General features: G+C 41.6%; 1 protein-coding gene across 1 annotated transcript in view; it reads right to left on the bottom strand.

Moving 5' to 3' along the window:
* The window catches only part of jph1a (junctophilin 1a), a 33,313-nt gene extending 10,424 nt beyond the window's left edge, over nucleotides 1-22,889 (bottom strand). The window contains exons 1-3 of the mRNA XM_079361512.1: nucleotides 22,780-22,889; nucleotides 22,159-22,658; nucleotides 18,677-19,445 (exon numbers count right to left, since the gene is read on the bottom strand). Coding sequence (XP_079217638.1) covers nucleotides 18,677-19,445; nucleotides 22,159-22,537 — 1,148 coding nt within the window. The 5' untranslated portion in view covers nucleotides 22,538-22,658; nucleotides 22,780-22,889. The remainder of the gene's footprint in view (nucleotides 1-18,676; nucleotides 19,446-22,158; nucleotides 22,659-22,779) is intronic.
* Between the last annotated feature and the right edge of the window lie 478 nt (nucleotides 22,890-23,367).

Below are 23,367 nucleotides of genomic sequence, written 5' to 3'. Positions count from 1 at the left end.
CCAACGAAACATGTTTCATCATCTATCCTCTTTTTTTAAAGATTATTATGGTTGCTTGGCCTTTATGAAGATAGGACAGCTTTCGAGAGACAGGAAACACATGGACAGAGTTTTGGAGATGACATGCACCAAACGCCATCAGGATAGAAAGTCATACCTGCAACCAGTGCAATGAGGACTGCAGCCTCTGTATATTGGATGCGCACTCTGCCAACCCTCACTTTGACTGCCCATCCCTGCCTCTTCCTCCTCATCTTTGAGCTGCATCATCCAGCATGTCCCTCTCGTGGGGATGACATAACACCTCCCCTTGTGATCTATCTCAAATCCAAATCCTGATTTTCCAAATGGAGCGCAGCCACATCCAAGCAAGACCTTAATCCAGTCTGGAGCACTGCACTGCTGCTGAACCACACGGGAGCAGTGCCCAGAGGGTACACGCACGCACGCGCACACACAAACAAACACACACGTGGTTTACATATGCTCCTGTTATCATGCTAAAACAGTAGGTAGTGTAGTGAAGGCTTAGGTTTGAAAGAGATGCCGTCAGAAAAAAAAGGTGGAAGTTACTAAAAGCCAATTAAAACATCATTAAATAAAAAACAAATGCATCGAATTAAATCAAATAAAAATACAATGATTTTACAAATGACGTGGAGACTCTGAAATAGAATTAAAAAGTGCAATTGCTCAAACAGCAGCGTAAAAAGCTTGGCATCTACCTCCATGATATTATACTGAGGCTGAAAAAAAACCCAAAGGCAGAAGAGTAATACGTTTTGGAATCAATGTGAGCGCAGCATTAGCACTCAGAGGTATTATGGAAGCGTAGCATGGCGGGACAGATAGAGGCCAGGGTGCTGACCTGCTTAACAAATCCCTTGAAAACTCCAACGAAAGATATGCAACATGTACACATGTGCAACGAAAAACACGGGCACACGTTTGAAGAGTCACAGAAGGGCATACTCGCATTGCAACCACGAGACGCCGTTCAAAAAAGACCCACTTTTGCAACGGAATGACATTCATCAGTTGAAGCTAAGTGGTGAAGTTGCTTTTCGTGAACCGTTAATGAACAGAACACTTACACAATACATGACAGTGCAAAATGAAATGCAGGCACCCAGATGTGCTGTCTGGGTATCACTGTAAGTATTGACAGCTGTGCCTTGTGCCCTGCTTAACCCCACTCATCCATCTTCCTCTTCCTCTTCCATTCACTATCCCTTCTCTCTTTCAATCAATGCTCCCTGTTTTTTTCCATCCTTCTTTATTGATGCTGCATCCCGTCATCACCCCCACATCCTCCTCCTCCTCCTCCTCCTCTTCTCCCTCCCTCCCTCACTTGCTCTGTCTTTCTGCCAGCATGACCCCAACGGACAGATGTCTCTATTTCTGACTATACTTCTCTGTCCTTGGACTCTGTGCAGTCCTGTTTTTGACAGGGCTGGGACAGTGCGATATTAAAATGCATGAGGAGCCATATGCTGGCGGGTGAGATGGACTGTTTCCTCTCTGGAAATAAGCTTCTGCCTCACCCAAAGACGGATGACACTCAGGCTCTGTTTACTGACAGAACTTACCAGCTGCAGCCAAAAAAATTATAATAATCTGCATTAAAGACATTTTTATGGGGAACAATTCTCAGCTTTCGGCCATCAATTAAAAACTTACAATAAAGGAATATCACTTTTCTACTGCAGCTAAAACAGGGAAAGAATTTAGCTTGATGGTCTTCACTGTAAAACAGACATAAAAGCATTCCTGTTCCATCACACCACCAAGACATCCACTTGCCACACATGCTGCCACAAGGACGAACATGCTTCTATTTCTGAAATGTGTGAAATGTGCAGCCGAGTGAAAGGAGGCTTTGAATGCGTCACGAATGCATACAGCATGCCCGTGACATATCCTAAAGGATCTTAACAGTTCCTTTTGGTAGACTGGGCTGAAAGTCACGGGCAGACACAGGAAGCGACGCAGACTGTGCACAGACAGGATGTCTGGTGGCTGGGAGGTGACAGGCAGAGAATGATGCGAGGGTGATGGTGCAGTGGGACAAGGGAAGCGCCAAATGTTAGTGGGAAAAATGAGGGCAAGTGAGGCGTAGAGATGAAAGGGATGCATGATTTTCTTCAGTACATTTTATACACCTTTAGTCAAAGTACGGAGCAATTCATATAGGGCTGTCAAAGTCGGCAGATAGTCACCAATCGAGAAAACCCTTTTTTCTGCTACATGATAGTGCACGAGAAAGCAGGCTGTAAACTTCACAAAACGTGACCCGTCACTATCACAAGATACAAGCCTCTGTAACATGATAAGAAGTAACATTGTATAATAATGCTCCAACGCTTGAAACTACTTTCGAAAAACTGAAAGAAGCTGTTCACATTTAATGTTTCTTTCCCTCAATATCTTTAAGTCGGGGCCTCTGAAGGAGCTGAGCTGCTGCATCGTTTGGTTTACCTGTTTAAATATGATAGTGACACAATTTAAAATATTCTGAAAGTATGGGCTTGACGTTTCTTTTTTTTTAATGTTCGGCTTTGCAGCTGAGAGCAGGCGTACGTCTTTCAAACTATATAGTCGTGCATTACTAAGGGTGGGAATCATCGGAGGCCTCCACGATACGAAATTATCAAGATACTTGAGTCACAATACGATATTAGTGCGATTTTAAATATTTGCGTTATGGAAGTGCATGTGTGACACATAAATATGCAGAGAACTGTGATATATTGTGATCCAACTCTTTTAACAAGGGATGTAACAATTCACTCAACTCACAATACGATACACGATACTGAGTTCACGATAAGATTCTTTCACGATTTATTTTAAGAGAATCTACAGGTGATTGGAGCTTCTCATTGTGCGGTTGATTAAATGCTGCATCATGTTGGTTGTTGCATTTGTGAAGTTCTGTCTTGTAATATATATATTTGCACACAGTTTTTTCTCTTTCATTTTCTGTCTTGGGAAGACAATGCTTCCACTGCCATGATTACGCCTGCTTATTACAACCAACCTCCTCTGCTCTACAGCTTCTGACGCTTCATGATATTACTATTTCAAAGAACCGATTCGAACCTTGACACCTTCATTTTTTGCCATTAGGTTTCATTGTAACAATATGTGCATAACATTTCTTCAGCTGTTTACTTTATAGATGCAGATACAGAGCAGTGCTTAGTCGGCCTCAGGGAACTTGCTTTGTGACTGAGCAGAAGCACACCTAAGAGGGACAGAGAATTTTTTTTAAGCCAAATTTTACAAGTCATTGTGTTAATTACCAATTTAAAAGTCTAGGTAAACAACAGTATGCAAGCTAGCGACTGACCTTTCAAAGGGAACTAGTCAGACAATCTGCCACTTCCCTACTTGAGTCCAGTCTGCCTCTGAATATAAAGCAACACCTGTTTATGTCCACCTTGGGGTCTACAGGTGCTAATGTGGCGCAGTATCCAAAGAACATTAAGGTGTTTGAATCTATCAATGCTCCTGCTGATACAAATGCAAAATCTTAAACACACAACTGTTTACAGAAACGCAGACAAAATGTTGAAATGTGAAGCTTTTGGACTGAGGCTCCGTTTGAGCAATTGTATTGATGACTGGTGAGATCAATGGTTGTTTCATCACTTGTGACAAATGAATTGTGTGAGAAGTGTTGAGTCAGTTTGGCACGCTGTGGGGCGGGAGACTTTTTTCCCCTTCAGCAGAATTTGTGCCTGTGTGTGTTTGAAATATAGGCTCAGGATGAGAAACGCCAAAAAAATGCCTCGACCAATAAAAAGATACTGTAATCAAAAGTAAATAAGGACGGCACGAGAGAGAGAGAGAGAGAGAGAGAGAGAGAGAGAGAGAGAGAGAGAGAGAGAGAGAGAGAGTGTAAAGAAGAGTGCAAAAACTCCTGGGTATTTAGAACTGCCTCGGTATGCATCTCAGCCCCTCTAATTTTACTGTTGGGTTGAATTTCAAACCCAGCTCCCATGCTGCACGCTACATCCTCTAAGGTTTGTCATACCTTTATGTCCCGCTGAATCAAGCGTTTGTGTGTATTATGTGCCTATGTGTGTGTAAGTGCATGTGTGATTGTGTGCAATGTGTACCCATTCCCTTTATTGAGGCCTTGGTTCATGACTCCCCGGGCTATGGCCTATTTGAGGAATCTCCCTCACATATGCTGACACAGATCTGCGCCCCCTTCGTCTCTTGATCCCCTCCACCCCTCTATGCATCTTCATATCAACCCCCCCTCCCCTTTCTCCTCGTCTGTCCAGGCCCCGCTAACTGGAATGCTGACTAGTATGGTATATAATAGGCTAGAGGATGAGGCTTGACCTAGACCTTGTAAACATCAGCAGTCAAAAATCTTCTTTTAACCTTCATATACCTTTCTTTCTATCCCACTAAGATCATCCTCTCAAAAAACTATATTACAGTTACAGAGGACAAAAAAAACAACAAAGCTAACAACTCACAGGCTGCCACTGAACAACAGCTACCATTAGCATTTGACTATTTCTAAGCTGAAAATATGCTCACCTAGCTAAAGGTGCTGCTATAGAAACAGTCAACCAAGTTAGCAAGCTAACACAGTTACATTACAGGAGCCTACAGTAATAATATAAACAACAGTGTTTCATTTTGTGTTGTATAAGACTTTAAAAAAATTATTGTACTGTAGTTTGCAAATGATTGTTTTTATTTTTGGCCTTTTATTCCTTTTTTTAGAGATAGGATCATAATAGTTACAATTCAGGGAGCGATCGAGAGAGAGACCAAGAGAGAGAGAGACCGAGAGAGATGAAGAGTGAGGAATGACAAGCAGAAGAGAGCCAAAGATCAGGTTCTAGAGGACTAGAGCCTCTGTACATTGAGCTTGTGCACTAACCACTATAGGCCACTGTTGCACCACTCGTGACTGACTGAAAACCCTTGTTTTCTATTTCTTTATATTTTGAGGATCAATTCTCTTTTTATTTGCTAATCTGGAAGCAGTTAAAGTAATTGATTTTACAAAGAAGTTTGACATTATAAAAAGCATTCCATAACGTCGTCTGGAATAGGCTGCCATAAAAATATAGTGAGTGCTCCTCCTTTTCCGAGGGCACTAATCTTTTTATGAAAGGATATAATACATTTACGGAAATGACTGGCCTGTATCTTGTCCAAACAGTGTCCAGGTCTAAAGGAGCAGCACAGATCATCACAGAAAGTCTGCACAAATTAACACTTTGCTTGCCCTGCACATATCTCTCAAATCTGTGCAGGCACTTCTATTGAACTCGTGAAAGGTGCTAATTCAGGATTACTCAAGCATTACTAACAGCATTAGTGGTTTGCTAAAACTGACACTGAAATTATTCTGGAAATATTCGGCGGCTGAGGTCTGAGCTCACGTTACAAGGGGCTGCAGTGTTGGTGGAGGGGGGGGGGGGGGGGGGGGGGGACAATAGTTACAGTAAATGAGGCTTTAAATGGGAGATGGAGTGGCTAACTTTATCCTGACAAGACAGCTATTACTGTACATGGGGCTGTATCATCCGGATATTTGAACATTGCCATGTGCTGCAGCCTCTTGAGTCTTAACACATTAGTTTATTTGCAAGGCTGGAGTTGATTTGCCATCCCTCTCTTTCTCTCCTTTAAAATGAAGTTCACTTGTGCATGCTCAAGAAAAAGAGAGAAGCAGCATCTAACATCAATTAGGCTTATTGAATTTCCCCCCGTCTTGTGATTTCCAGGGCAATGTAATTTGCCATCTTAATTAATTTTTTTAACGTTTCACCTGGTACCATGGCATTGTCAGGGATGTTAAATCCATAGAGATAACCAGAGCGTTATAAATGAAAGGTGAAGGATCTTAAATAAAGCCAGGGAAATGTAAAAAAAAACACAGGATGAAAGGATGGAAACATTAAGCAAAGTGCAGGGTAATAATGAATAGATCTATAATAATGTTAAAGAAAAGGACATATGAGGAAGGAATAGACACGGCAGACATCTTAATAAAATGTTGCTCACCATATAACAAAGCTCAAAAGCACCGAATTCAGGAAAAGCAACCACTGGATTTCTTGCTAAGGTTAAAATATGAACATTGATTCCAGTCTTATGACTATATGTTTAATAATAGACTAAAGCCGGCCAGCTAGTGTCCTCGTGGTTGGATTGCTGTCCTTAAGGGGGGTTGCCTGTGTTCAATTTCGGTTTCAGTTTCTGACTCCATTCACTCACTGTTCCATCTGAATAAAAGACAAAAGCTTAAAATAACTTAAACTTAAGCTTGCAGGTGGTTAGCCTTGCTATGTGGAAAGAAACGAAACAGAATCTAGTTCTGCTCTGTTTTTTTACATTAAAAAATATGGACCGACAAGCAACTCGAGAAAATCATTTTACAAACAAGTTATATCAAGTATTGTGTGTGGCAAACTGTGTCTTTAATTGGAGCATGAAATATGTATGAGACAAGCTAACAGCCTCTTGATTGTGTTCTGTCTTTCTTTGAACAGGGTTTAAACCAAAAAAGTAAGTATAGGCACAACAAGATATAAGAGTTGAAATTTAAAATATGTTGTTAAAGCTATCGGCGTGGCACCAATGAGCCTGCTAGCAGTTTGCAAGGACCAAAACCAGATTTCTCCTCTGATAGTCAGGGGGTTCAAACTGGGTCATTTTAGTCAAAGCTATAAACAAGGACTAATAAAGCCTGGCTAAATTACGAGGTATTTTTTTAATGCACTCTCATGATGTTAATATGTTAAATCTATTCTGAATCTGAACTGGCAGGTTGTGACAGATTGAACATCAAATCTAAACAGACTTGAGTTCTAGGAAGAAGACTAAGTCGAATTGGTATTTCATTAAACAGAGACAACAACAATCCCAAAACTCCACTAACATTTTTTGGCTGTGGATTACAAACAGACCTAATCGCTGACTGGTGTTCTTTACTCTGGAGCTTTGCACTCAAGCGTCCTGAGATTTCACCTGGACTTCATCCAAAAACACAGGTATGGAGCCTGTGTGTTTGACTGTGCATCAGAATTTCATTATTGGACTTTTTATAGGTGCATTTTAGAAACCAATAAGCTTTTAATTTATTTTGCATAAAAATATGTCCCACAGTTCAATGTACTTTTGTGGAACATTTAAGGTTTGATACTCTCACATGCTGACATGATGAGTCTGCTGAGAGAGTGACACAGATAATCCCTCTGGTTTTGATGAAGGCCAATGGTTGGGATTCAGACCTCTTCCCATGCTCTTTGTGTCAACACTGCTGGTGAAACGTGGCCATAGCTGACATAACCAATGAACCCGACCGTAGGGGTTTTGGGGGCTAAACCACACTGCAAAAATTTGGCAATTGAATATCTGTGAGCCTTTAAGCATAGATTGTTCATTTTACTGCAGGCCGACAATCCTTAGGAGTGATGAGCAAACAGCAACTCTTAATGCTGAAGCCAATAAAACCTCTCAAATAAATTACATTGAAGCCTCAAACAAGAAACGCGTAACTCCAATCTTTCTTTCCTAATCTCTTAGAACTTCTAAATTTTCCAAGGGCCAAATGTTTTAAAATAAAAATATGTAATGCAGATAATTATGTTGCATCATTTGTGAAACCAAAACAAAAGCTGTTTGACCACAATCTCCGCCTTACTGAAGGCTTCACCCAGCGACACCACCAACCCCTCTTCACTGACGTTTACACGGAGGACTCATTGATTAGAAAAGACCATCATTAAAAACCCCTAAGCACAAGCGACCGACACAATTCTCTTAGGCTCAAGCAGCAGTTCTCTGTGGACTGCATTGTTGTGTTAGCAGGCAAATGTCAGCACGCTTAAGTTAGCTAGTAGCTTCTCCTTGCATGTAAATTTCAAATGGAATGAACGTTATCGCAAAACGCTTAATTGACATTCAAATAAGCAGCGAGTGTGTTATTCTTCTTTTCTGGAGTCCTGAACTAAAACAGATTTTATATGTAAGGTGATGAGCTGGCTGTCCCGTCCATGTAAATGTGACGTAAACATGGCTCAGACAACAATACAGCCAGCGAGACTCATGCTTCTCATTCATTGCGACTCAGGGTCATTTAGAAATGATAAACTTGATAGCTGCTATTTGTGAGTACAATGCCATATTCTTCCTTTAAGGAGCAATTGATAATCAAAATTCTTGCTGAAACGTTTTTTCCCATGGACAAATTGACAACCTGATTTAGTGTTTTAGGACTTAAAAAAGTGAGAAAACACTTCACATTGATTAAACCAGTTAAATCCGGATGAATCTCAGGACTGGATGTGTAATTGTTGTGTAGCTGTCAGGCGGCACAAGTCTGTTTTTAAACTCACTATCTGTTCTGACTCTGAGAGTCAAAGAGCTGAAAACTTTTGCAAACTTACCTGCGCTTTTGCACTGACACAAACACATTCTGCCTATACACACATTCATAGACACAGGCCTCCACTGATGCAAATAAATACTTGTTGTCACAAGACTATGCAAATGTGTCACATCGACAATATATACACATACAGGCAGAAGCTTGAAAAATGAGCTACCTCTCATGCAAATTAGGTGCAAATCTGCATTGGAAGTTGAAAAAAGGAGGCTCTGAGGAAGAGATGCTATAATGAGGTCTACAGGGAATTCAAGGTTTGGGCTGAATAAAGGACGCACTAAGGTGACTGCACGGGTTGTCTCCATGATATCTGTTCATAAACCTTTAAATCTACACACATTGAACGAGCCTTTAAGGATGAATAAACACAATGCTGAGCTAACAACGCCTCTTCAATCTACTTCCTCATGAAGAAAAATCAACAAATGGTTGACACGATGATGACAGCGATGAGGCAGTAACCATGGCAACAAGCAGAGACACTTGAGCAGGCTGTCCAACCAGGCATCTGGGCTGTAATAATGCATTTTGCAAATGAACAAACCGGTATTACATACTATACTGTATGAGTACAATATTACAACCACTACTACACATCTTCTGAATGTGTTACTGTTACAAACTGAATATAATGTAAAAGGTTTACACATAGGTAATAAGACACACACACACACACACACACACACACACACACAAACGGCCTCTCTGTGGTGCGTCTCATTTAACTACGAGGCTCAACATCCGAGCTGAACCTGTGTGAGTAAAGGTCACATTGCCTGGCAACCACTTGAGCTTAAGGAATAGTTTTAATTATGGTCTGAGCTCTCTCTCCTCCAATCTCCTGCTACTATTCACCCGAGTGTCTGTACGCACACATACACACACACCCACACACACACACACACACACACACACACGCACACAATCATACACACACAACCATCAATTTCCTCTCTAGTGCAAATCCAAAGGAGTATTAGCATTAGGTTACATCTGCCCACAGTGAAAAGTTGTGATGCAATCTTCTACGATCTATCTGCATGCAGAAGCTGGAGGATGTGCAAAGGCAACACCGGCAGTATCATAAATAATTAATTATTTGAAAAACATTAATTCAACAACAACTCCCTAAAATCAACTATAACTGCTTGTAGTATGTAGGTCAAGCTCTGCGACATTACAATTATATAATCCTGGGGAATATTGTGAAAAGGCAAAAGTAGTCAAATAAATATAAAAAAATAAAAAACAACACGCAAACAAGGCCTATGCGTGTGACTACAAATGTGGTTGCATGCTTGCAAAAGGGTTTTTCTGTGGAAAAGCAATACTCTGACAACAACAAGAGAAGTGATACTTGTATAATCCAATCCGGTAACATCTGGAGTCAAAGCTGCCTCTAGCTGGCCAATCGGAGGGGCTGAGCAGATTTAGTAGGGCACATTGGTATCCAGAGGTTAAAGGTGCACAGCTTTGATAGAAGGTACGAAAAATAAAACACAAAGTCAAATAAAATAAAAATAAACCAAAAATGAACAAGGCTAGTGTTATAACCACCATGTGCATTTTAAGGTTCCTTTGCCAGAGGGGGTCAGTTTCCATCTTTTTTCAACCTACTTTCGATAACACTGCATTTCATCACTTTCTGTGGTATCAGACCATGGAAATGATTTAAAAAAAAAATCCCTAGCTAGGTGTAAACCACCAGGAAGTTAACTCAAATCACCTTTCAGAACAACTGGATGTACAGTTAGGAAATAGCATGGTGATGACTTATTCTTAGAGTCATCACATTTTCTAAAGCATAGTGCTACTTCCCTTGATAATGTAGCTTAAGTTTCCTATTATGCTAAGGGGTGGGAAAATGTAGCCAATGCAGAAGTCCAAAAAAACTGGAGTTCCTTGAGTGCCAGCTTGAGGCTAGCTCCAAAAAACCTTGAAGACTCGCGTCCCAAATTAAAATGTTCATTTTGACGGCTGAAATTGACATGTTTTGCGTTCTTTTGGGATTGCTTTTCATTTTATGTTGAGGATATGCAGCTGTATACACCATTAGGTGTAGGAAGTGAGTCTAATACAGCTAAACGTGAGGCCTGTCTTGCAGCTGTTAAGAGGTGGTTATCAACACATTTCTTGTTGCTTTATTCTGATCAGACAGAAAGGATGGTTATCAGACCAGCGAAACTAGGCCATCTTTTTGATCACATTACTTTGTCTCTCGATGATTGTGCAATCAATCGCAGGGACCATGTGAAGAATCTTGGTGTACTTTTTGATCAGACACTTTCCTTTGATTAAAATATAAAGGAGGTGATCAGAGTTGCTTTCTTCCTTCTCAGAAACATATCCAAGATCAGATCAATACTGTCATTTAAGGACGCTGAGGTCCTCATTCATGCCTTTGTGTCATTTTGGTTAGACTATTGTAATGTCCTTCTGTCGGGTCTGCCAAAAAAAAGTCTTTGGAGTCTGCATATGGTTCAGAACGCTTCAGCTTGTGTTCTGACCGCAGCTTCCAGATATGAACATATTAAACCAGTGTTATCCTCTCTCCATTGGCTCTGTCTTCATGCCAGAGTAGGCTTTATGATATTGCTGCTAACCTATATAATATTAAATGGCAGCTCACCATTGTACCCTAAAGACCTAGTGAGCCCCTATGTGCCTGCTTGAGCCCTGCTAGTCAGGGGATGGGTCTTCTGAGTGTACCAAAGGTCAAAAAGAAGACAATAGGTGAACAGGCTTTTTCTTTCCGTGCACTGTGGAACAGTTTACCTGTAGACATCATAGACTGTAAAAGACATCAAGCAGGCTGGTTCTGTTGAAGCTTTTAAAGCAAAGCTAAAAGACCCATCTGTTTACTGTTGTGTATGAGTCCTCATTCCTCTGCATTTTCTCCTGAGAGTCCGAGTGTGTAATTGTAAAAGACATCCCATATAGTACATCAGCCTGGATCTATCATGTTGCACAATCATTCAAACATCGACAGATGAACTCTTACACAGGTATGCAACTTTAAAAAGTGGAACAATGCCATTTGTTTTTACGTAATTTCCCAACATGTCCACAGAAATGTTCAGCTGGATTGCAAAAACACATCAACCCACACAAGCACAAATAATTCCATGAAGATCACAAAACACAAATTGCTTGCTCTCATCATCTCTTTGCATCACAAATCACAGTGTGCCTTGTACAATATTTACTTCACTCCGGTGAGTCTAACTCTCATCTTTCCATTTACACAGTGGATCAGAAGACAAAAAAAATAAGTAGTGCATCACTTTGACTGTTTAATAATGGAGTAGAGTCTCGTCGAATATTCTTTATCAACCAAGACTCCTGCGGAAATGAAGTCAAACGTCTGTACAAGAAGTACTTCTACATTTTTAATGATAGCAGGTGTACCACTACATGAGTTAACCTCTTTATAGCAGCCCTGGACTCCACATGACTCCCCCCTCCTGCTACACCACCTCTTCCTGCCTACCCGCTCGCCTGCCTGACTCATCGCAGCCTTTCTTGAGAAGCTGCAGAAATATGTACCGTTCTCAGAGAGATTACAGGCCACAGCCACACAGTGTTAAGGCATGTTGGTGAAACTCAATCCTATCACCGCCGCTGTCAGCATGCTCACGTTTACACACAGCTATTACCCACAGGCTATTCTCCTCTACTCTCCAGGGAACAAAGCTCTCTCATACAATGTAATTATAAGTCAGAAAATCTATCTGCTCCCAACCTCAGTCCAACAAACAATGAACTGTACAGCCTGGACACCTCTTCTCTCCGCCTTATAAAACCTCTTCTTTCAGCGTGAAGTCCTGTGGTTGGACATGTAGGATGGTGAGATCTGCCAAGATATTTCCTTCTCCTCTTGCCTTCCTAACACCTCCCACCAGAGAGAAGAAACGTTGAACAGGGAGAGAAGAGAAAAATAGTCTTTTCCGCTCACTCTCCAGATTCTTTCCACATAATTCCTATTTACTGACATGGATTACAGCAACATGATGTGTGTTTAGTGCAGCAGATGCATCAAGATTGAGCCACCTATATTAGGTCTGCTCCTTTTTTTTTCTAGTTGTACATGAAAATAATCTTCTGTTGTGCATATATGTTTCACTTTTTCTGACTTGAACTGTAAATTTGTCATGAGTACTGCATGCCTACAGCCATGCCAGCCGGTCTGTGAACCTTAATGAAGATGCAATGGGGATGTGAGCTTAGTGCTACATTTTCAAACAGTTTGTGTTGGCGTTTGGCTCTTTAGGCTGTAAATGGAAAAGAAAGGAAATGCATTTTTGCTGATATTTGAACTGTAGTTGATTCAATGGGGTTGGGGGGGGGGGGGGGGGGGGGTCATCAAATCATAAGGAGTAACTGTTGCTTTAATGGCTACAAGTCTAAAAACTTAAGTAATCTTTTTTTTTCATTGATAAATATGAGCTATTATGGTTTCAGTCATATTAACCAGCCTAGCTCACATCATCATTAGCCTTTGGTTCTGATACTTCATACAAGGTTTCATCCACTGACATCTCTCAGGCTGCTAACGATGACTTTATAGAAGGCTAATGAGGTGAAGTACAGAATGAGATTACATTACAAACTGTAATTTGATAAAACAACTTGACTAAGTCCAGTGCATGCGCCGTTGCATCAGCTCCATTATTTATAGCTTATTGGTGCTGTATGAACAAGATGGCGACAGCTTCAGTCTTTAAGTAGACTGATATTGATAAAATAATACAATGTGGACTGTCATTTTGTGTGGGCTATGATTATTGTAATTTCCATAATTATTAGATATGCCAAGGGATTTAATATATTTATAATATTGCATGATGGAGTGTGTGTTACTATGACTTGTGACTCAGATGGCTGGTAGTCCTTCCCACAGTAACAGTGTTATGCTATGCCTCGCTGCTACCGTACATTCTGTCACTTCATAAAGAGACCAACTTGATGTTGAACTTACTTTTGAGAGGTGTGTGGCGCCACTTCATAGGAAGTCCATAAGTGGCAGTACAAGCAAAGAGATCACAGACAGACAGACAGACAGACAGACAGACAGACAGACAGACAGACAGACAGACAGACAGACGTCTCACGTCTCTTCACGTCTTTGGAGGAGGAAAAAGTCATCTGAATCTGGGCACAGCCAAGATGGAATCTTACACGATGTACTAGTCTGGGATTATTTTGTTCACATGTTGAAACACAGGCTGATCTATAACTCGCTCCAAAAGGGCAGGTGGTGAGTGGCTGAGGTCATCACACAGCAGGTGATAAACAAACACCCCTGGACACAAACGCAACCCACACACACTTTCTCTGTTCTCTTGCCAAGTGATAGCAACCTTATCTCACCTCTCACATCCCAAACACACAGTTTCTCTCATTCTCTTCAAATCTCTTCTTCACATTTTTATGGACACACATGCACACGCACACACACATTTGTGAGAGATGATAGTGTGAGGGAGATGGCAGGCTGCTATATCAGTGCTGGGACGGGTATATATTCCTGGCTGGTGCTGATAAGCCAACTGATGCCTTGCCTTATTTAGTCAGTACTCACTGCTGACACACCAGCAGAGTAACAGACACCCCATGCACACTCAGTGTATGCATTTGTCTTATGTGTGTGTATGTGTGTAAGGTCGGTGTTCCTGTGAAGATAGAAGTGGGTTCTGATTTAGCAAATGTACTTAGATAGTGTGTGTCTATAAGTGATTGTAAATGTGTGCATCACAATAATAGTAATATTCTGTTTATGAATACATACATACATACACTAATGCTAAAAGGCCTATGATTGCCTTCTTTCAATGTACGACAGAATAAAACCAAATATTTGACTAGAGAAAAAGATTTGAATACATTTTTAAATGTGAATATTCTAGGTTACCAGCCTATTTCTCACTTCTCCTCATCTCAACAAGGACAACTGCATTCGAATAAATATCTTGTGAATTCAATCTTAACATGTCCTCATATCGTCGGCCATTTACGAAACATGCTGTATTGGAGTGCTGGCTTGTCTGTCAACAACACAGCCTGTATGTCCTCTTCACAAGTTTCAATTACGGTGTAGAATGGTTTGTTTTCGTTTTCACCAGAGTAATAGGTGTTTTTTTTTAGGCACCCCCAGACGCCCCCGAGATTGCCGGGCAAACCGCAAACCAACAGGTGTTGCAGCCATGAAAGCAAGCAAGTGAACTGGTTCAGATATTAATGAGGACCTAAAAAGCCTCTGCAATAAACTCTTCGAACAAAAAATAGTGGTAAAACTTGGAAATACTTTTGAAAACTAGAGCGAGTTTAGAGCAGAAAGGTTTCAAGCCCGACATAGAGCCGGCTAAACACTGGAGCTTCTTTGTCCACGTCATGGCAAAGGGCGGAGGAAGGCAATTCTCTAAGGTTTTGAATTTGGACTGCAGTATCCATTTTAAGCGCTCGATGTCAAATGTACATAGTACTCTTTGAAAGTACCAGTCTAACAGATATCACTCTGTGTATGTGAATAAAAAAAAAGGTCCAAAAACTGCTTTATAAGCAGTGGTAGGAATGGTACACTTCACAGTGGTAAACACGGTGCACATTACTGAATAACAATAGTCTCAACTTTCCCTGATTGCTGTGACAAAGAAATAAGTATCACATGAAAATCTGTCCTTTACGCAGAGAGCTGCGTATCAGCTGTTAGTTAACCTTTCACTAGAGCCTGCAGAGTAAAGAGTGTATCCAAACAGAAACACACACTTGGCCTGCATGAATGAAATGGCAAACAGTGTTTGTGTTTATCTCGGCATTTTAAACATAACCCTGAAGCCTTAGCATCATAGGGTGGTAAAGTGTGCACCATCAACTCAACCTCAGGTAATGAGGTCAAATAAACAGTAAGTCAATCTGCAGTATGCATAGAAAAGAAGCTCAGATTGGAATAAATGTTAAATTATTTTGAAAGTTTGGAGAATTTGAGACTTCAACATAATAGAAGGAACAGAGGTGTACCAGAGGCCATTAGAGAGGATTTCAGAGTGTATACACACCACCAGGATGCTTTAACTGCTGCTCTGTAACAAAAAGGCTTTATGGGAGAAGCATTTTGACACGTTAAACATTTCAAAGGCACAGCCACTTATCTCAGTTCACAGGCCTCTGACACTACCGCTACTCGCACACACACGGACGCCCTGATACACACACCCACACAGACACAAGAGCATGTTGTGTTTGTGTGTAGAAGTCCATTTGACATAGATAAGGTTGACAAACTAACAGTGAATGGGGGTCACAGCAACAGAACTCTTGCCAGCTCTGTATTGATTGGCTGGTCAGAGGCGTGAGGTCATCAGATCCACCCTGGAGGCTGATGGGATAGCTCCTCTGTACAAGGGAGGGGTAGTTGGGTCCCCTTTGTGCCGTTTTTGAAAACAAGTCTTTTTTCATTTCAGACTCCCAAGAAACCTCTTGCTCAGCAGGTTTTCTAACCCCCCCCCCCATCGTATCTCCAATCCACATTTTTACCCTGGCTCTCCTACTTCAATCCATTTTTTTCTCTTGCTGACTCTTCCACCAGCTCTGTCTCCCTCCCTACTTTCCCTTTGCATCCGCTCCACATTCAAAGACTGAGCGTCATGTGGCCAGAACTGGATCGATACGACTGCATCTTTCCCCCATGTACTGTATAATGAGACTTACATAACCTGCTTATTCATCAACCGTCACAGTCGGACATTCTGACTGTTTACAACACAAATGCAGTCTTGAAAGGAAAATTCATGTATTCAGTGGTAGCAAATGACGGGCAAGACCCGGGCAGTAATGTGATCACTTACAACAGTACAGAGGACTTTGTTTGCCGCCATTAACAGTTTGCATCAGCCTGAATGCTTTCACTGTTGCCGCGCTATATGCATCAGGTCACGTCTCTTCTTCCGTTGTAGATCTAATGCATGGTTAGGACGCCTTCTTTCACGTCTAGTTTTCTCTTTACTCCGGGGACAAACAGTATGCAGGAGTTTTAGCATTTTAAATCCACCTTATGTAATCTTATATGCCTGAAATCTGCAGAATTAAGCCTTTTCTCCTCCCCATCACTGGAAAGGATTTTTTATATTTTGGGGTATTATAGTAAAAGCAGCCATTCATATTAATTCTTACTGTATAACTGTAAATGGTTGGGTTCAGGCAAAAAAAAAAAGCCCTATTCACAGTGTTATGTTAATATTTCAAGGGTACACTCCGTTTATCAGCTAAATATATTAGATTTGTATATTCATAGAAGAATGGATAAACAGATTTGTCATTTATTCTGGAAACAAACAAACCTATTTTTGACCAGGGCATAGAGTCATGAACTATTATTGTGCTGCGTGTCTAAAAAGATTTCAAAGAATCATAAAATCTACTGTTGTCCTGCCATTTCACTGTTGTGACTCCACAGATGGCAAAGTCTGTTGATTGGCCGACCACCTTGGCTTCAACTAGAATATTTTGATAACCATTGAATGAATTCCATTCATGACCCCCAGAGCTTAGCTCCCTCCGATTTAAGTGATCTGCTGATTTTCCCAAGTGCCATTATGTGGATTACATTTTGATGTTTTAAAGTGAGATCTTGAATTTCCCTCGGGATCAATAAAGTATCTATCTATCTATCTATCTATCTATCTATCTATCTATCTTCTCAAGTTCAACCTTATTTGACGACACATTCATGGTCCATTAAGGATGAGAGGAGGAAGCCTCCTGACCTATAACCCTTTGAATGTCATCTTTTTTTTAGTCAACTCTTGGGCTCTGGGCTGCCATGAAATTTGGTAATGACATTCATAGTGCCTCAAAGGGCTATCATGAAATAAATTGATGAACCCCTGGGTTCCGATAAGTCAAATCTATCATTTTTATGTGCAAAATGTAAAAAGTGAATTATGTATTTTTATAAAAAAAAAGAGGATCCATTACAGCTTTGGTGATGACTCAACATTTCCTTTGATTTTGATTAAAAAGTCCTCAACAACTGAACAACAAATGGACCAGATGCTCATATTCCCAACAGGATGAATTAGAAGATCTTTGACAATCCCTTAAACTTCAACTAGAGGCGTCACTCAGTCAAACACTTTGGTTTGTGGCCAAAAAAAATAAATGCAAAGTGTGTTGCGCGTTAACACATGTGGAAACTAGTGAGATGAACCAAAATGATAAATAAGTTAAACATTTTACCTGAAACATATCAGGTTATATTGTCAGTGTGGATACAGTAAGTTGGCATTCTGACATTAGCAGGATCACACGAACAAACCAGAAGCTGTAGACTCTTGTTCATACACGATATGAACACGTTTCTTTTTCAGTATGTGCTCAGAAGCATAAAAGTCTCATTTCACTGGTTAATTAAGATTATAGTTTATGTTTGTTTTGATTATTTGATTGATTAAGTAATTACTTCATAACAAAATGTAAAAATAGCTCAACGTTCTTTGTATTGAATGTTTGCAAGGGATGGAAACTCAATAAATATGGCTTTCCTTTGGATTTTTTTTTTGTGTGCGTGCAAATTAAAGTGCACCTCTTGGGAGACTGCAAGAACAAAACAATAAAAAAAAAAAAAAAAGTTTGCCTGATTGCACAGAGACCTTTTCACAGCTTGTACACATCCCCACTGCCCTGAGTCTAACAATTCCCTGATGCAATGAAAACAGAGGATGTCAAAGTGATGCTGCGTACGCTGAACTGTGTCCCAGTAGGAGGGAGGCTTTAACTGAAAAGGTCACATCTCCTCCACCTGTTAAAGAGCAGATGCCACTTCAGAGCAATGCTTGGCAGGAGGAGCAGGTATCGTTATTGGGCACATGAGATGCAGTTGGCACGCTTCAGGTATGGATATACTGCTCACGCACATAAACTCATAGACACATGAATACCTCTCTCACACACAAGATGCCTCACCCCTCTCCCTGGGAATGACAGATATGGGCAGAGAATAGAAACAGAACTTTTTCCAGGGATGATCACACTGGCTACACAAAAGCCCTGAGCACTGGGGAGGTAGAAAGGTCGCCACTGTTGTCACAGGAGTCCACTTACACAAGACTGAGCCTTCAATCAAACCAGGAGATGTTTTTCAAAAAGGCCACTGCTCGGATTCGGCTCTGAATGTCCTTTCTGAGTTTTTACGTTTACACAGCTAACACCCTCACACATGCAGAAGCAGGAATAAAAACATGCACACTGTACCTGGAAGCTGCTATTTCCACTTTACTCCTGGCGATAGCTGCAGCCCTCTGTGCCCCCTCCACAGCCCGATCCACCTTCTCTTTGGTTTTGGGGTTCTTAAGAGGAATCAACTGCTTCCTTATTCCACGAACCAGCACGTTATTTTTGTACTTCCCTTCTTCTTTGGTGCCATCTGGGAAAACCGTGCACCCATAACCGTGGCGCTTGTTGTTAAGCCATTCTCCCTCGTATTTCATCCCGTTGGATCTCTCTGAAACACCAAATCCATTGCGTTTGTCGTTCTTCCACTCGCCCATGTAGGTCTCGGTTGTGGTGGCATCCACATGGTCCTCCAGAGGAAAGTCCTCATCCGGCAGCTCGCCATCACCGATGGATATGGTAGAGTTGGCGTCGCTGGAGCTGATGCGGCTCATGGCAGCGTCACTTCGTGCCGAGCTGCGTTTGCTGGAGATTGAGGTCCGAGAGTCAGACTTACGCAATTGCCTAAGGCTTCCGAAGAGCGAACCCCGGCGGAAAAGGCCCTTCTTCTTGCCGGTGACCACCTCGCTGTCTGAGTGGAAGTTGAGGACGAAGCCACCACGGCTGCCTGTGGGTGTGTCTGTAGGGGAGGAGAGGTCCTGAAGCACCGTGCCATTGCTCTGCTCAGAGCGCAGGGAGGCCAGAGACGTACGCAGAGGTGAGCGGATAACAGTGGCCATGCCATAGGGAACACTCTGACGTACGCCGTAGCCATGCCGCATCCCACCCATCCACTGACCCTGATAGGTACCTGAGGGACAGGCAGACATTGAACAGTGAGTCATTAAACTACAACCCCTGTAAACCTCTGGTCATGTAAATCAGTGTGTCCCAAGTGTATAAACGTTTAGCACATTAAACCACCTTAAGTGATGCAACAGCTTATTTCAGATGAATAGCTTTTAGCCGACTAAAAAGGTGAACGTGTTTCATTTTTTATATTAAAAAAACAAAGATGAGTAGAGCAGATATTTAGTTCTGTACTATATGTAAATAATCTACAGACTTAGAGACTAAAAGTAAAATATTATAATAAAACATATGAAAGATTTTTAAGATTGTCAAAATCTAAAAATGCATAAGTCCTTTTTACAGTCACTACTTTGAAGCTATGCATATAATATGTATGTAATATGGTAAGAGCATGGCAGATTGTATAGTGACTTTGTGGGTCTACTGTTATATCAGAGCATTTTTATCGGCTTGTTTTTATATTACATTGCAAAAACAACAATATATTCAAATGTTGTGTTCAGAAAAGAGTTTCATCGAAGAAGAAAAAAACTCTTACATTTTCTCTATTTACGATCAGATCCAAAAAAAAAAGGTGTTTAGAATTGGCTGGCATCATAAAGCAAAATAAGGAATAGTTCCAAAATGATAATTCAAAAGTGCAATTGATATTGAAATTGCTGCTTGTGTGTGTTGTTGTTGTTGTTGTTGTTGCTTGTGTGTACAGTTGGCTTGTCTCACGGGGCCCACTTCCAAAAAGGGACTGTCTTTTATCTAAATCTACTGAAACAGAGTACAAGCTTTGAAAATATCCGCAGTGGGGGGGATTGAGAAAACCTTTCATGGAGGACAGGGGGAAAAAAAAGAAACAATTGAATGTTCTCCTCATGGTAGATTCCTTAAGGGAAGTTTTTTTTTGCACCTGTACCAAAATAAAGCCGGTTATTTGAAGATATGCATGTTTGAATAGCTCCACCAGAGAAACATTTACCTTCATAGCAGTGAGCTTTTTGCTCATTTTTGTACTTTCAGGGACATCGACAGGGTTCTCGTTTTCCTCTACCTTGCATTTGTTGGACAGTTAATTTCTTGCTGGGTGCAGCGGTGCATGAAAGTCTGTTTGCCAATGAAATGCTCTCTCTCATTCCCCGCAGATCTGGAACTGTGAGCATAACTAACTCAATCACAGATATTTGATTAAGGTACTGATACTGAGGATCACCTGGGATGAATATGAATCACTCAGCTAGAAGCCTATTTTCAGGCAGCCTCTAACTCCCCACTGACAGTAAGCACATTCACCGTTTGTCTCTGACGGCAGGGATTCGCTATGAGTCACATAATGAGAGGAATACTTCATTAATCCCATTTGGTGCTGCTATGCCCAATGAGCATTCTGGCCTACTGTAGCTTCTTGAGAGCATCACATTACAATCCCAATCCTAGTAATAAGAAAGGCTTGTTAATCCTGTACTCCAATCTCATTGAGCAACACAATGAAATAAGCCATACTGCTCTGATTGTAGAACAGAAAATGATATACCAGCCCCCGGCAGGAATTTAGATGGATAAACAGTGTGAGATTAACAGGCTGGCTCTGCGCTACGGTTCAAATTGGTGACCCTGCAGATCAAGTTATCAGGATGTTGCAGGGTCAGACGGCCAGATGTTCTGTAGATCCTCTAGGATCAGCTGATTTCCCAAGCCCAGCCCCTCTGGAACTGTCATATGTGAAGTATTTATCTTGCACCATAAGGCCTCTGTTAGGGGAGATGATGCTCACAAATAGACTAGGATGTTTTATAACCACAGAGGACGGTTTGTAGTAAACTTCCTTGCAAGTGCTTGTGTTTGCGGCCGACCAGGATGTTTACACCTTGATCAAAAAGGTCTAGAGACAAACACTACATCAATTACAGAAATCAAAGTTCCAAGAGAGGCTTGCACTGACATCTCAGTTCTAGAAAGTCCAAGAGTATATCCTTCATATAATTTACCATGGCTGAATACTTGATGAATGTTTTTAGATTTTCAGCACTTTGGAGATTTCTATCTAGGTTTTAAAGTTAAAAAAAAAAAAAAAGTAAAGTGTATCCCATTTTCATGAGTTCTCATTGCAGATGCACCTCTTCTGTTGACTTTCTGGAATTTTCTAGACATTTTAACACTTTTACTGAGACAATGTTTACTTTTATCAGAAATGCTGAGACTGAAAAAAACTATACATGTTTAAATAAGTGTGTTTTTCATGTAGCTTACATTTTTTTAAATGACTAAAGAGTAGGTGATTGAATGGCTATAATTGGCTCTACAGATTATCAAGCATCTTGGAGTAGGGATGGTGCCACTGAGTTGGCAGCAGGATGCCCTCTCCTCCTTCTGTCATATGAAGAGCAACTGGTTGTTGCCAAATGAGTTGGGCATTGGAATCAGAGAGGAACCCATCTCTTTAACTGTGTGCAGCAAGTTAACATCACCAGAGTGATAAATCATATCTTTGAGGGGGGTTGGGGAAGTTAATGATGATGCTTGACCGCGGTGCGCAGTGCGCAATCTGAGCTTCCAGTCAGTTTATGTCAGATGGAGATTCATGCACCGATGTATTTCCATTAGCCTCCGTCAGTTAGACTTCGAGCATCCTCTCTCTCTCTCTCACACACACAGGCTTCATAACACAAAATCAAGCACCGCTGTTAAAGCGGCATACACACAAATAAGACAGAGTGTCTTACCCCCATCTCCGTAGGTTTCGATCCCATATCCATCCTGCAGCCCGTTGCTCCAGGTCCCGTCGTATCTCGCAGGTGTGTTGTGACTCTGTCGGACTCCGTACCGACCCTTAAAACCGTGACTCCACTCCCCGCGGTACATCCACTTGCCTTTATTCTCCACACCGAGCCCGTGTCGCTTCCCCTGGGACCAGTAGCCTTTGTAGGTATTCCCGCTGGGCCAGGTATACACCCCTACTATCTCAAAGCCGTGCGACCAGGACCCGGCGTATTCGCCCTGGCCCTTGGGTCCGGTGCAAATGCCGTGTCCGTGGGCTTTGCCATCCTCCCACCCCCCGCAGTAAGTGCCGCCGTCGTCGAAGTCAAACCTTCCGCCCGTCATTCAGATAAAGACTGGGAATAGAGCAGATCGTGCGCTGCTGCAGACTCAGGCGTCTCCAGGACCGTGGTTAGGGGATCCAGGACCGTTGGTGAGATGACACGATGAGCCGACAAGAAGATGACTAGAGGGGCACAAAAAGTATTGGGATGAGGAAAGAGGATGGTACTTCCAGACATTGACATGCAATACAAAAGGCATGCGTAATGGGAAGTGTAAAGGTATGTGTGGTGGGCGTCATTTACCGGTGGCGCACGCCGGGTTCTCCGTTGTGTGTTGCTCGTCTCCCCCCTCTCACCCACTGATCACAGAGGGAGCGAGAGAAGCGTCGAGTCCATGCTAAAGAAAGACACTGGACCAATCGCAACGTCACGCAACTGGGACCTCCCACTCTCATCTCTCTCTCTCTCTCTCTCTCTCTCGCTCTCTCTCCCTCTCATCTCCCTCCCTCTCTCATCTCCCTCCCTCCACTTTGAGGAGCGTAAACCTTCAATACTTCCAAATAAAACACCTCCATATCTCGCCAAACTCGTATACACATCTGAAAACACGCCTCACTTTACATGTGTTCATAAATTAAAACACGCACTGATGCCAACAAAATTATGACACTTGGGTGAATGTTTGCTTTGTTTTATTTTAACGTCCATAGGCCGATTTAATAATCCATCCAAAATCCAACGTCCCTTTTTTGCGAGGATAACATCATAACAGCTCTATTATATATAAAACATCCAGAATGTGTTCTCGACAATAGACGTGATTTGTGGGCTATATTAAAGTAACTACTAATGTGCAGCCCAGACCTAATTCTTCCTTTCCACCATCAGTAG

This window comes from Symphodus melops, assembly GCF_947650265.1.
Source record: "Symphodus melops genome assembly, chromosome: 14".
NCBI lineage: Eukaryota > Metazoa > Chordata > Actinopteri > Labriformes > Labridae > Symphodus > Symphodus melops.
This window is presented reverse-complemented; position numbering and strand designations above follow the sequence as displayed.